Genomic DNA, 15,084 nt, shown 5'->3' on the forward strand with positions numbered 1-15,084 from the left:
TGGGAGGAATGGGCCTGCTAACGGGTAGAGGGTTTCTCTTAGGGGTGACAAAAATGTTCTGGAACCAGACAGCAGTGACGGCTGCACGACTGTGTGAACACGGTACATACCCCGTGTGACAGGGAGCTGTGTGGTGTGCAAATGATATCACCGTAAGGTATTAGGAAAAAAAAAGCTACAAAATAGCATTTGTACAGATGACTGCATTTTTGTAAAAAACAAAATGCACGCAGGAAAAAGAAGTCTAGAAAGTACAGGAGAAATGGTCAGGAGTGGTGGCCTCGAGAGAAGAAAACTCAACGGGGGGCATTTCTGTTTTACAGACTCTCTAATTTGCCCATTTCACTAGAAGCATCTATCACTGTTATAATCTTTAAATATGCAAATTCGAGGAAAATGGCTAAAGGAGGAAGGATGGCCAGGCTTCTGAAGGATGATGCCGGCAGCCGGGGGGACGCCTAGCCGTGTCTGGAGACACGTTTGGTTGGCATGGCTGCAGGAGAGGGTACTCCCGACACGCAGCAGGCGGGGGCCAGGGCTGCTGCTCAGCCTTCCACAGTGCACGGGACAGTCCCTGTCACAGAATGACCAGGACCCAAACGTCAACAGCTCCGAGGCTGAGAAACCTGAGTTTGGTTGCACAGTGTGTCACATCTCCACCACCTGGCAACACCCCCTGCAACGCCCTCGGCAGATGAGGAAGTCATGTCAGGACGTAACAGCACGACTCCCTTCTCTGAACGGCTTCACTTCTAGAACCCGGATGAATCTTGAGTGAGTTTCCCAGCTACAGGAATAACTGATGAAGTTCCCACTTAAAAAGTAACAGAGGGGCGTTCCCACTGTGACTCAGCAGAAACAAACTCAATTAGTACCCGTGAGGATGCAGGTTCGATCCCTGGCCCTGTTTGCTGGGTTAAGGATCTGGTGTTGCCATGAGCTGCGGTGCAGGTCACAGGTGCAGCTTGGATCTGGCGTTGCTGTGGCTGTGGTTAGGCTGGCAGATGTAGCTCCGATCCAACCCCTAGCCTGGGAACCTCCATATGCCACGGGTACCGGCTTAAAAAGAAAAAAAAAAAAAAAACCCAAAAAGTAATAGAGGGAGGAATGGGAGTGGCTACTTAAGAGGTGCAGGACTTCCCTCTGGGTGATAAGAATGTTCTGAAACTGACCAGCAGTCACACGCCGTGAATGCACTATCACTGATGTCAGCTTAGGGAGCGTGCATTCCCCAACCATAAAAATACACCGATGAGAAATGGACCCAATTTCAAGAACATACTAGCTGAGGTGATCATGAGAAGGGAGAGAGGAGGATGGGGTCCTGGGATAACAGTGCACCACAGGCTGAGTGGCTGCCACCGGGCCCACCACGCCAGACACTGACAGGTTGGGGACGCGGGCTCCCCGATGCACAGGGGGAGGAAAGGGTGTGCCCTTACGCAGCAGTCAAGACAGGCTTATGAGTCGGCTGTGCCCCTGGGACCAGTGACCCAAACTGGCGGCCTGGGTCTGTACATCTGCAAACACACAGGGGACCCATCTCAGGGCCAAAACGCTAAGAGATCAGACTAAGACAGAGGCCACCAGGCTGAGGTGTGGCCCCAGCCGAGCCACCCTAAAGTCACCATGGGTGGGCACACCCACTTACCTCCCTCCCAGCCCCCCAACCTTGGGGAGCTGCCCCTCCCCACTCACAGGAGGGTGGGCAGGGCCAGATGCACCTGCTGGGCACCTGAGGTAGGCGCGTGAACAGCCTGACATGTGGGGCTGTGTGCAGGCCCCTGGGGACTGCTGATCAGCCCTGCCTTTGAAGCCAAAGCCCACGCTTCTTCCAGCAGACCCGTCTTGCTCACGTGGTAACAGAGAGGCAGCTTCTGCTGCCTGACATCGAAACCCCCGACCAGCCAGCCCATGATCTGACCAGGCTTCATGGTCTGACACACCCGTGATCTAGAACCTTGCCGGCAACTCCCACACCTCACCACACCCTGCTCCCTCCAATCCTTCCCCTCTCAGATTTCAGCAACATAGTATGTGGCAACCCTCTATTAGAGAAACTAGAGAATTCAGCTAAGTGAAAGAAGCCAGACACAAAAGGTCACACACTGTATGGAGTGTCCAGAACAGGCAAATCCAGGGAGACAAAAAGCAGACTAGCACCAGGGGCTGGGCGAAGGAATAGGGATTAACTGCACATGGGCAGGAGGGATCCTATCGGGTGGAGAGACACATCCTAATACGTGATGTTTGTGGTGATGGCTGTGATCACAGATTTAGTTAAAATCCGAACATTTAAAATGGGTGAGTTTTGGAGTTCCCGTCGTGGCGCAGTGGTTAACGATTCCGACTAGGAACCATGAGGTTGCGGGTTCGGTCCCTGCCCTTGCTCAGTGGGTTAACGATCCGGCGTTGCCGTGAGCTGTGGTGTAGGTTGCAGACACGGCTCGGATCCCACGTTGCTGTGGCTATGGTGTAGGCCGGTGGCTACAGCTCCGATTCAACCCCTAGCCTGGGAACCTCCATATGCTGTGAGAGCGGCCCAAGAAATAGCAACAACAAAAGAAAAAAAAAAGAAAAAAGAAAGAAAAAAAAGACAAAAGACAAAAAAAATAAAATGGGTGAGTTTTATAGCCAGCAAGGCCTTCATTTAGATTTGAAGGAGAAATCAAAAGCTTTACAGACAAGCAAAGCTAAGAGAACTCAGCACCACTAAACCAGCTCTACAACAAATACTAAAGGAACTTCTCTAGGTGGAAAAGAAAAGGCCACAACTAGAAACAAAAATATTACAAATGACAAAGCTCACGGGTAAAGGCACACATACAGTAAAGGTGGGAAATCACCCACACACAAACATGCCACCAAAACCAGAAATCGTGAGAAGAGGAGGGTACATATGCAGGACACTGGAGGTGCACTTGCAATTAAGACACCAACAACTTAAAACAATCTTGTAGGAGTTCCCATGGTGGCTCAGTGGAAACGAATCTGACTAGCATCCATGAGGATGCAGGTTCAATCCGTGGCCTCACTCAGTGGGTTAAGGATCTGGTGTTGCCCTGAGATGTGGTGCAGGTGCGGACACGGCTCAGATCCTGTGTTGCTGTGGCTGTGCTGTAGGCCAGCAGCTACAGCTCCAATCTGACCCCTCGCCTGGGAACCTCCATATGCCACAGGTGCGGCCCTAAAGAAAAAAATAAAATCTTGTACATATAGGACTCCTATATCAAAATTTCAGGGTAACTGCCAACCAAAAATCACACACAAGTAAGAAAAAGCAATCCAAACACAACACTAAAGACAGTCATCAAACCACAATAGAAAAGAACAATAGAAGAAAAAAGACCAACAAAAACAAATCCAAACAGTTAATAAAACAGCAATAAGAACATGCATCTCAATCATTACCTTACATGTAAATGGACTAAACGCCCCAACCAAAAGACACAGACTGGCTGAATGGATACAGAAACAAGACCCGTGTACACACTATCTTCAAGAGACCCACTTCAGTTCTAGGGACACATACAAATTTAAAGCAAGGGGACAGAGAATAGAAGAAAATATTCCATGCAAACAGAAATCAAAAGAAAGCTAAAGTAGCAATACTCATATCAGGCAAAATAGACCTTAAGGTAGAGAATACTACAAAAGACAAAGAAGGACATTACATAATAATCAAAGGATTAATCTAAGAAGATACAACAATTTTAACTATATACCAACCCAATACAGGATCACCTCAATATACGAGGCACCTGCTAAGAGCCTTAAAAGGATAAATTGACAATAACACAATAATAGTGGGGGACTTTAGCGCCCCCCTCACAGCAATGGACAGATCACCCACACAGGAAATCAATAAGGAAACACAGGCCTTAAATGATGCATTAGACCAGATGGACATAATAGACATTTACAGAGCATTCCATCCAAAAGCAGCAGAAAACACATTCTTCTCAATGAACATGGAACACTCTCTAGGACAGATCACATTCTGGGCCACAAACTAAGCCTCAATAAATTTTAGAAAACTAAAATCAGGAGTTCCCATTGTGGCTCACTAGAAACAAATCTGACTAGTACCCATGAGGACGCAGGTTCAATCCCTGGCCTTGCTCACTGGGTTAAGGGTCCAGCATTGCTGTGAGCTGTGCTGTAGGTTGCAGACGTGGCTCTGCTGTAGGTTGGTGACTATAGCTCCAATCAGACCCCTAGCCTGGGAACCTCCACATGGGAGGGTGCAGCACTAAAAAAAAAAAAAAAAAAACAAACCTTGAGACAAATGATAATTAAGGCACAACCGGAGTTCCCATCATGGCACACTGGAAATGAATCTGATTAGGAACCATGAGGTTGCAGATTTGATCCCAGGCCTCGATCAGTAGGTTAAGGATCTGGAGTTGCCATGAGCTGTGGTGTAGGTAGCAGATGCGGCTCGGATCTGGAGTTGCTGTGGCTCTGGTGTAGGCTGGCAGCAACAGCTTCGATTCAACCCCTAGCCTGGGAACCTCCATATGCCACGGGTGCAGCCCTAAAAAGACAAAAGACAGAAGAAAAAAAAACAAAGACACAACCATCCAAAATCTATGGGATGCCACAAAAGCAGTGCTTAGAGGGAGGTTCACAGAGATACAAGGCTTCCTCAAAAAAGAAGTAAAATCTCAAATTGACAACCCACCACCCGAACGAATTAGATAAAGAACAAACAAAACTTAAAGTCAGCAGAAGGAAGGAAATCATAAATAGCAGAGAAGAAATCAGTAACATAGAGATTCAAAAAAAAAAAACAGGAAAAAAAAATCGATACAACCAAGGGCTGGTTCTTTGAAAGGGTAAAAAAAATTGACAAACCTCTGGCCAGACTCACCAAGAAGAGGAGAGAAAAGAAACCCAAATGAAAAAGGAGAAATCTCAACAGATCCTACACAAAGACTTTGCAAAACATATGGTTACTAAAGGGGACAGGTGGTGGGGAGGGAGGAATTGGGGGTCTGGGACTGGCACACTGTGACACCTGACACGACTGTCCAGTGGGGAGCTGCTGTGGAGCACAGAGAACTCTACCCGGTATGCTGTGATAACCTACGTGGGAAAAGAATCTAAGACAGAATGGATACATGTATATGCATGACTGGGTCACTCTGCTGTACAGCAGAAATGACCACAGCCTTATAGATTAACTATATGTGATCCAAATTTTTAAAAAATAAAAAATTCTGAAAATTAAAAAATAGGAGTTCCCACTGTGGAGCAGTGGGTTAAGAATCTGACTGAGGGAGTTCCCCTAGTGGTTCAGCGGTAACGAACTTGACTAGTACCCACAGGGACGCTGGTTCAAGCCCTAGCCTTGCTCAGTGGGTGAGGGATCTGGAGTTGCTATGAGCTGTAGTGTAGGTCACAGATGTGGCTTGGATCCCACGTGGCTGTGGCTGTGGCGTGGGCTGGTAGCTGCAGCTCCAATTGGACCCCTAGCCTGAGAGATTCCACATGCCGTCCATGTGGCCCCCCCAAAAAAAAAAGAAAAGAAAAAGATCTGGCTTTGCCACAGCTGTGGCTGGGATCCAATCCCTGGCCCCAGAACGTCTATATATAGGCCATGGGTATGGCCATAAAAGAAAAGTAATAGTGAAAAGAGAACCATTCTGAGGTGTACACAGTACTGAGAGTCACACTCTGTACATACGGTGAGTGTCTGAGTCTCCTCCTTACACCAAGACCCTCTGCAAAACACCCACTGTCCTCGGCTTGCTGGGAATCTGTCTCTCCCTCAAGGACCACGTACGCACATGCTCTCGGGCTGCAGAAATGCTCTCCTGCAGTCTGGGGCCATCACGTGTGCGAGGTCACAGGATGCAATGGGCTGCTCTCCACGCCAGCGCGTGGTACAGCAAACACAAGCTCTGTCAGCTGCTCTGAGGCTGCTGCCACCCACAACCGAAGGAGGTGTGGTGCCCCCGCGACCTGTGCAGGTGGCTCCCTCTGCGCCAGTACCCCAAGCACCCGACCCCCACGCCCCATGCTGTTTCCAATTTTACTGCTCCCGACAGAGCCGCACTGAACATCCTTCACGACCTCGGCTATGGGAGGTGGGGGGTATCCCGCTGCACTCAGCCCTGCGGCCCCGAGAACCACACGGAGCCAGTACGGACAGAGCCTCCGAGTGCTGCTGCTTTGTCCGGCCGCGATCACCAGTCCGGCCAGCGCTTGGACAGAACCATGCGCCACGATCCACGCACACGTGACGGAGCCCACAGAGCTTGGTGCGCAGCCCCTCGTGACGCTCATCAACCACGAGAGGGACAGAGGCAGCAGGGCCCGCAGTGCTGACCCCCAGGGGAAGGAGCCTGGGAGGGGCCGGGGCGAGGGCCGGTTACCTCGTCGTCCTTCCACTCAGAGAAGTCGATCTTGAAGGAGGGCAGGGAGAACTGCTGGCTCACCCCGCGCTTGTAGTGGATGGTCTCGGACTGCAGGGCCGGGCTCTTGGGGCTGTACCTGCAGGGGCCGCGCAAGAAAACCATGAGACGGCCCCCGCCGGCTCTGACCTGGGGGGTCTCCCAGAGCCCCGCCCGCCCGGGCACTGCTACCTTCCCAGGCGGCCCACACCTTTCCATTTGTTCTTTATGGTTTGTTGACTTTTTCGAATGAACACAGTACGAAGATGCACACAGTACCACGTGACCCCCAGCCCTCGCCCCCACACTCACTCCCAGCCACGCACATCTCTGCTCCGTCTACAACGCGGGCACATCCCAGGCAGGCCGGGCACAAGCACACCTGCACGTGCAGCTGCCTCCTTAGTCCACCCACACACGGCTCCTACCAGCCCTGTGCCCGGCACTGGCCCGCCTCATCACATCAGCTACGAGACGGCAGCCGCACGGGCTCCATCACGGCTTTACCCTAATTCAGCCCGGCCCCCGCTGAATTAGCCCGGCCCCCGCTGAATTAGCAGGAGGTCCCCAACATCTTGCTGATCCAACGAAGCTTCCGGGACCCTCTTCCACACACACCTTAACCCCACGTGCAAGCACGTGCCCAAGATAAATTCCCAGGACAGGAGTGGCTACGTCAAGCAGCACACGTGTTTTCTTTTTTCTTTCTTTTTAGGGCCGCACCCGCAGCATGTGGAAGTTCCCAGGCTAGGGGTCAAATCAGAGCTAAAGCTGCCAGCCTACGCCACAGCCACAGCAACAGGGCATCTGAGCCTCATCTTCGACCTACACCACAGCTCACAGCAACACCGGATACTTAACCCACTGAGCGAGGCCAGGGATCGAACCCACAGCCTCATGGTTACTAGTCAGATTCATTTCTGCCACAAGGGGAATGCCCAGCGCATGCATTTTCAACGCTGATTCCCTAGCATCTCCCTAGGCAAGACTCCAACACGGGCCCCTCCTGCTATCCCCAGGGCCTCACTCAGTCTCTAGCACAAAGGACAGTCTCAAGGGCCCTGGCACCCCTGGCCTGAGAATGGCCCTGGGGGCAAGGCTGCTCTTACAGGAACAAGGGATCAGAGCCCAAGCTCTCAGCCACCACCCACCCCCAACAGAAGCTGGCCCCCGAAGGGTTTCCTCCCACCAGGCAGATGGAGTGGTGCGTTTCTGCAGGTGAACTTGCCACCTGGAGGCAGCCCTGCCGCAGCTGTGCTCAAGTGGCAGAGTTCAACCCTGAGGAGCCAAGAGGGCCCTTATTTCAAATAAAACCTTCGAAAGCTCGAACACACAGCACAGACAGAAGCAGAACTGCTGGGGGCCCCTGCCATTCCGGGCCTGCCCGGCACCACGGACTCACGTGGCCGTGCCATTCAGGAACTCCTCCACCGCCTGGCAGTAGATGGTGATGGCCACCCGGGCATCGGCATCAAAGGTGAACTCCAGGCTGTAGAGGATCCGGGGCTTCTCGCTATCCTCGGTGGGGCTGTCGGCACCATCTTTGTACCTGCCCAGGAGGCAGAGGGACTGGAACAGGTCAGGGGCCAGGCCTGGGAAAGCGCCCCCACCCTGTACAGCACGCACCCCCCAGGGACCTCCAGAGTCAGGTACCTGGCTTCCCACCTTCCTAGGAGCATGGAGGCGGCCAGCCCCCGTGGGATAGAGGCCCGACAACGCAGGGGCGTCCTGCCCACAGAAGGGGGACGTGCACCCTTGTTTGGAGACGCCCAGACGCCACAAGCCTCCCAGGTCTAAAGCTCAGCCCATGGACACTTGGGCCTGGACCACGCAGGCTGCAGCGGTGTCCTGTGCACAGTGGGGTGCTGCTCAGATTCCAGAAGCAGGGCGCCCCCCTGCTGGGACAACCATGACTGTCCCTGGGCATGGTCACCCGGCTGAGACCCCGGTTTAAAGGCACCCTCACCCTGGGCAGCTCTGGGCACCAAGTCCTGGTCCCAGACACTGGGTGGAGGCTAAGGCCCTCACCCCAGCTCAGGGGATGCAGAGAGCGGGTACGGGCTTACCTCACGAGCCGGAGAGAGTCTTTGCGGATGTTCACCAGGCTCCTCAGCGTCTTCACTGGCTCGTGGGGGGCGGGGGTGACATAAGGAAACTAGGAGGTAAAAGCGACCCCAGGTCACTGCCCTGCCTGGTCCTCCGGGCCCTCACACTGACCGCGGGACAGCCCCATCCTCGTCCACATCAGAGCAAACCCCGGTCGCATGGCCAGCACGTGGGAGAGCCGGGACGAGAACCGCCCGAAGGATGCTGGCCTCGGTCCCCAAGGCCAGGAGGGTCCCCGGGGCCGTGGCTGGAGCCGGGGCTCTCAGGCCATGCCCCTGGAGGTGGGATCCGCCACCGCACTGCTACCCCGAACAAGGCAGGCTCTCCACACGAGGATGATGGTCAACACAGACTCTGGAAGGGGCGCGGGCGCGCGTGCCCGTGCGCGCTGTAAAACCAGCGGCGTCTGGTGGGGGTGGGCACACGGTCAGCCCCCTGCTAGTGACGACTCACCGCGTCTCAGGAGACACAATCAGCAGGGAGCCAGGTAAAGGGCGCCTGAGTCTCTGCGCCACTCCTACAGGCGACGTTATGATGGCCTCAAGGTACAAGTTACACAAGGCAACAGATTTACAGGCGGCCTATAGGGCCGGGCCCTGGGTTTGGAGCCATGGCTGTGAACACGAGGAAGGCAGAGTGGATGGCTCAGCATGACTGAGGCCCCCCTAGCCCCGGGGGGTGGGGTCGGGGTGGGGCAGCACGCTGGGGCCCAGCCCCGTGCCTCCCACGGCAGGAAGACCAAGACTTCATGTCAACCAGCTGCTCCACGGCCAAGACAGCCTGCAGACCCCCAGGCCAGGACACCCCCCACCAAGCCTTCTTAGGGGACAGAGTCCAGGGTCTTGTGAGGGAGAGGGCCTCCCGCCCTGCCCCTCCAGGGACCATCTTCTCAAGTAAGAACCCGCTGAGTTCCCACGGTGGCCCAGCCGGTTAAGGACCCAATGTTGCCTCTGTGAGGATGCGGGTTGGATCCCTGGCCCTGCTCAGCGGGTTAGGATCTGGATCTGGCACAGGTCACACATACGGCTTGGACCCGCTATTGTTATGGCTGTGGCCAGCAGCTGCATCTTCGAGTCGAGCCCTGGCCCAGGTACGTCCATATGCTGCAGGTGTGGCCAAGAAAAAAAAAAAAAAAAAAGAACCCAGTTCTGGCTCAGCAACCCCCGATGGGCCTCCCTCACCCCTCCACCTCTTTAGTCGCCATCTACCAAACACTCCCTCCACTGTCTGTACCACCCCAAGCGGGGCGGGGTCTGTCCTTGCCTCCAGCTCCAGGAAGAGCCCGAGGCACACGGCAGGTGCCCAGTGCGCACTGACTGACCAGACAGCAGTGCACACACGCGGGCCACTTCTCCGTGACTAGGGAGGTGGGCTGAGGGTAAAATGGTCCTGGCCGTCTGGGCTTCCGCCTTGGGGCACGTCTCTAGCCCACAGTTCTGTGGGACGGAACGTTCGTTTCTCTTTCTAAGCAGTCGTGCCAGAGGCTGGGATGAAGCCCCCAGCCTGGACACACCGGGTCCCGCAGCTGCTGCTCTGTCCCCAGGGAGCCCCCGCCCCCACCAGGCTGTCCGGACTCCAGGGGGGCAGCAGCAGGACATGGCCAGCTGGCACCTCCTCCCCGTCCGGGGTGACCCAGCTCCCGCACACCCCGTCCGGGGTGGCCCAGCCCCACCGAGACCCACCTGGACTGGGCGGTTGCCCAGGAAGTTCAGATCCATGTTCTCTCCAAAGAGGTACCCTTCAGGGTGGGGGGTGTCAAATTTCTCACCTCCCATGAAAAAGTGCGAGGCAAAGTAGTTTCCTGGTTAAAAAAAGGAGACACAGCTGTAGATTTCCAGGCTCGCCTCGGCCCCCTGGCCCCATGGGAGCATCGCCTCGGCCCCTGGGCGCCGCCCGCCGCCCTCAAGGGCTCTGCTTCCTCCTCAGGGACGCACACAGTCTCCGCTCCATCCCCACTTCCTCCTGCAACAGCGGAATTGTGTCCCCTAGGAGGACACGGCCCAGTCCTAACCCCAGTACCCGTGCCTTTATTTAGAGTCTTTGCAGCTATAATCAAGTTAAAGGGAGGTCCAACTCAACGGGGGCCCCTAATCCAGCCCCCGGTGTCTGCCTAACAGGAGACCTGGACACAGACATGCAGAGGGAGGAAGGCAAGATGATGACAAGAGGCAGGGACTGGGGTGACGAAGCCACAGGGCAGGACGCTGCCTCCCGGAGAAGCTTCAGAAGGAACCACCCCTTCAACGCTTTGATTTGGGGCTTCTGGCCTCCAGAACTGTGAGAATGAATTCTGTTTAAGATCACCCAGTTTGTGGTCCTTTCTTATAGCAGCCGTGGGAAATGAGGACACTTTCTCTGCCCTCCTAGATGAAGCCGCGTCTGCGACCAACACCACAGCTCACGGCAATGCCGGATCGTTAACCCACTGAGCAAGGGCAGGGATCGAACCCGCAACCTCATGGTTCTTGGATTCGTTAACCACTGCGCCATGACGGAAACTCCCTTTTTTTTTTTTTTTTTAGGGCCACATCCACAGCATAACAAAGTTCCCAGGCTGGGGATCGAACCAGAGCTGCAGCTGCCAGCCTACCCCACAGCCACAGCAACGCCGGATCCTTAACCCACTGAGGGGTCCAGAGATTGAACCCATGAACTCACAGACTTTTTTTTTTGGCCACAGTTTAAAACTATACGGATCCAACTTATTTCATTTCAACCTGACTCCACCGTGAGGACCGAGGCTACGTCCCTGGCACACTTCTCCTAAAGACACTTCTTGTAAAAACAGATGGACATAAGGCATCAGAGGTGGGTCGGCTTCAAAGGACCGCGCCCACAGCCTCGCCGAGGAAACGCCACAGTACTGCGTTGCCCGAGCTTCCTGATCTGACACTTGCCCGCCGACCCCCAAAGGAAGGCCAGGTGACCATAGGTCCCCGTAAATTCAGTGCCCTTCCTGGGATGGGATGGTGCCCTTCCTGAGAACTGCAGCCCTGGTTGGCTGCCTAGCCCGGGAGGCCCAGGAGGAGGACAGGAGCCTAGCCTGGTGGGCGTGCAGGGAACACAGCTGAGAAATTTCAGGCCCAGGTGCAACCCCTGCCCACATGTGGACCAGGGACCAGACCACGCCAACCACATGGAGAGGAGAATAAAGCAGGACTAGTTAAATAAATATAAGACCCCTGACTTTACGGACACCACAGAATAGCTGCTAGAGTGTCACCCAGACCTGGACATGACACAGAAAGGTGGTCACGGAACGTATGTCAGGTGCATATCCCAAAACCCCCTGGGAGGCACGTGCACACTCGCACATGCAGAACCCAGCTGTATTACACACAGGGTGGTCAAAAGGACACACCTGAAACTCTGCTGCAAAGTCCGGCGGCAGAGGAAGCAGCAGGGAAGAGCCCAGAGGCTGTGCTTCGTGTCAGGTCTTTTCACTGCACATGAACCATCGCGCTGCTCTTAGCACAACAGAAAGGCTTCGCAACCACCTGGGATGCGAGTTCGGTCTCAGCTGCTGCATGGGGAGCACCAGTGCATTTTACTGCGCAAGGACTTCGAAGAGGAAGCTCCCCCACCGGCCCGTGGGGAACACAGCACCAGAGGCTGGGGGCAGAGGGGGCCTCTGGACCTGAGTCGGGACCCTGGCTTCAGACTTGGTTGGCCCTTGGCCCACCCAACCTCCAGCCCGAATCAGAGGGCAGGTGAGAGGGGCCTCAGCTGGGGGCTGTCAGGGCCTCAGCTGGCAGCTCAGAGCCACCGGGTCGGCGGAGACGGAAGTTAGGCCATTACAACAGCACATGTGGCACGGCGACAGGGACAGGCACGCGCACTAGGACCTGAGCCGGGTCGGGGCCACAGCAGCACATGTGCAGGGGCAAGGAGGCCAGGTGACTGCTCAGACTGGCAGTGAGGTCCGACTGTTGGGCGGCCTTGGTGGGGCATCTGTGCATGTGAACTGTGGGACCAGGAGGAGCGGGCAGAGCCAGGAAGGGGAGGGAGGCCGAGAGCAAAACAAGACACCCGAGGGCAGAAGCAGGAAGGAAGACACGAGATGCAAAGGGACGAGAACCCACTCCCACAGCCACCGGCCTCTTCTTCCGGGCCCTGGAGTCGGTGCCCCAGCCCGGACTCCCTCAGGCCCACCGGGGGGGACAGATCCTGCCCCCACTTTCCAGGTGGGAGATGGAGCTCGGCGGTCACCCAGAGTCCCCTCAGCCCTTCCGCCACGTAAGGATGCCGAGGACAGCCGCCCGTGCAGCCGAAGAGTGTCCTCGCCAGACACGGAATCTGCCGCCGCACTGACCTGGACTCCCCAGCCCCCAGAACTGTAAGAAAACACACCTGCAGCTTGTGTGCCCCAGCGTGCGGGGACCCGTCACGGCAGCCCCAGCCGCAGTGGCCTTGGAGCTGCTGGGTCGCAGGGCCCAGACTTGAGTCCTTGAGAAGCACGTGTACCCCAACCCAGCAACCTCTAAATAGGGGGCAGGCCAGATGCCACCCAGCCTCCCGGGGGGTGGCCTCAGCCAGGGCCATGGGGCAGCTCTGGGGCCTCAGCAACCCCTGGTGGCGCCCAAGAGCCAAGTGAAGAGGCCGAGCCCCCGGCAGCAGGTCCTCAGATCAGACTGCCAGCGCCGCGGCCCTGGAGGACGGGAACACAACGCAAATGGGGGTCGGCCCTCAACTCCAGGACCGCTTCAGAGCCCTGCCCGCACCCTGACTCCTCAGGGCTCCTAGGCCTGCAGGTCCCACCTCTACTCTCAGCACTGGCCGTCCTCCCTTCTCCCTCCCGCCTCCTCCCTCCCCCCTCCCTCCTTGCTGTGCCCCTGGCCTCCAGGCCTCTGGGGGGCTAACCCCCCTGCCCACTTTCAGACCCACCCGCCCTTGGCTCACCCTGCCCCGCTCAGACCTCCGTGTGCTCAGTGAGGCCTTCACCCTGCCCCCAGCACGGGGAACTCGGAGGGACCGCACACAGATGACCTTCCCACCCCCACCCCAAGCCAGGACTGTGCATCTTGGAGCCGCGATGCCCACGTTCCCGGGGCCTCAAGAGGCCCAAAGGACACCTGCCTGGGGAACGCAGGACTCAACGCCCTTCCCACGGCGGGTCTAGGTAACCCAGGCTCCCCCTCGCGCTCCAGACACTCCAGACCAGGGGTGCTGGCGTTAGTTACCCTGACAGGCAAAGGCTGCTAGGCCAAGGGCCGAGGGCCAGGCACCCATACTTCAGATCCCGCTCTGCACTGCCCACCCTACCCGTGTGTCCCGGGACCCCAGGGATTCCTCCAACCCCTCCAGCCCAACGGGCTGCTCCTGCCCCACGACTCCCCAGGGCCTCCCGTGACCTCTGTCCACATGCCAGCAAGTCCTCCTGCCCAACCATCTGCACCCGTAGATCCACTTTTCTCTGTTGGCTGATGGACGCCCTGTCCTCCGCTGCCGGGACCAGAGGGCATGTGTTTGTTCACCATCCGACACGCCCGGTGACCACCACCCAGGCCTGGACACAGGAGGAGCCAAAGGAAGGTGAGGACACTGGTATTCCCACATGACTGTCAAGGAACCTGAGGCGCAGAGAGGTCAGGCAGGCACTCGAGCCACATCGCCAGTGCGCGGTGACGTCCGCAGGGAGACCTGCCACCCAGCCGCGTCCTCCACCTCACCTGCCCCGGCTGTGTTTGCAACACCACAGGCAACCCTCCAAAGCGCCATGGACACTGCCAGGTGGTCTACGGATTTCACCCCATCCTGGTGCGGCCCACCTGGAGACAGCGTCGGAGCCCGCAGGATAAGGGCTCGGCCGCACGCCACTGCCCCCACTGCAGGCGCCGACGCCAGGCTCAGGGTCGCCTGTGCCTCTGACCCGCCAGCTACAGATCCAAGGTTCCCAGGACGTCCTTCCCGGGCTCAATTAATTCACTAGCGTGGCTCACAGAGCCCAGGAAAAGAGTTCACTTCCTAGGTTACCAGTTTATTTATTTAGTTCTAGAGCTGCACCTGCGGCATATGGAGGTTCCCAGGCTAGGGGTCTGATCGGAGCCACAGCCACCTGCCTACACCACAGCCACAGCAACTTGGGATCCGAGCCACATCTGCGACCTACACCACAGCTCACAGCAACGCCAGATCCTTAACCCACTGAGCGAGGCCAGGGATCGAACCTGCAACCTCATGGTTCCTAGTCAGGTTCATTTCTGCTGCGCCACCACGGGAACTCCCTAGTTGGGTTCTTAACCCGCTGAGTCACCACAGGAACTCCAAGGTAACCAATTTATTCTAAAAGGATGCAATTCAGGAAGGGCCAGGTGGGAGAGGCACAGGGCAAGGCCGTGCAGCTTCCACACTCTCTCGAGGCGCCACCCTCCCTGCATCTCCCTGTGTTCACCAGTCCAACTCTCCAAACCTGGCGCCCGTGTCTCGGTGGAGGCCTCACCACCTAGGCCAGACGGATTCCCTCATGGAACCCGGTCACCGTCTCAATCCTCAGCCCTCGAAGCGCATGGCTGGCTCTACCGGCAACCCGCCCCCAACCCCAGGTGCTTCCCAAAGTCACCTGTTAATATAAACTCAGCCA

At 56.5% G+C, this 15,084-nt stretch overlaps 1 protein-coding gene across 4 annotated transcripts in view; it reads right to left on the minus strand.

Moving 5' to 3' along the window:
* MGRN1 (mahogunin ring finger 1) overlaps positions 1-15,084 on the minus strand; it is a 54,910-nt gene that overhangs the window by 28,936 nt on the left and 10,890 nt on the right. For all 4 annotated transcript variants that reach the window (XM_047780607.1, XM_047780606.1, XM_047780609.1 and 1 more), the window contains exons 2-5: positions 10,187-10,305; positions 8,465-8,553; positions 7,801-7,947; positions 6,381-6,498 (exon numbers count right to left, since the gene is read on the minus strand). In XM_047780607.1, coding sequence (XP_047636563.1) covers positions 6,381-6,498; positions 7,801-7,947; positions 8,465-8,553; positions 10,187-10,305 — 473 coding nt within the window. The remainder of the gene's footprint in view (positions 1-6,380; positions 6,499-7,800; positions 7,948-8,464; positions 8,554-10,186; positions 10,306-15,084) is intronic.

This window comes from Phacochoerus africanus, chromosome 5 (genome assembly GCF_016906955.1).
Source record: "Phacochoerus africanus isolate WHEZ1 chromosome 5, ROS_Pafr_v1, whole genome shotgun sequence".
NCBI classification, from domain to species: Eukaryota; Metazoa; Chordata; class Mammalia; order Artiodactyla; family Suidae; genus Phacochoerus; species Phacochoerus africanus.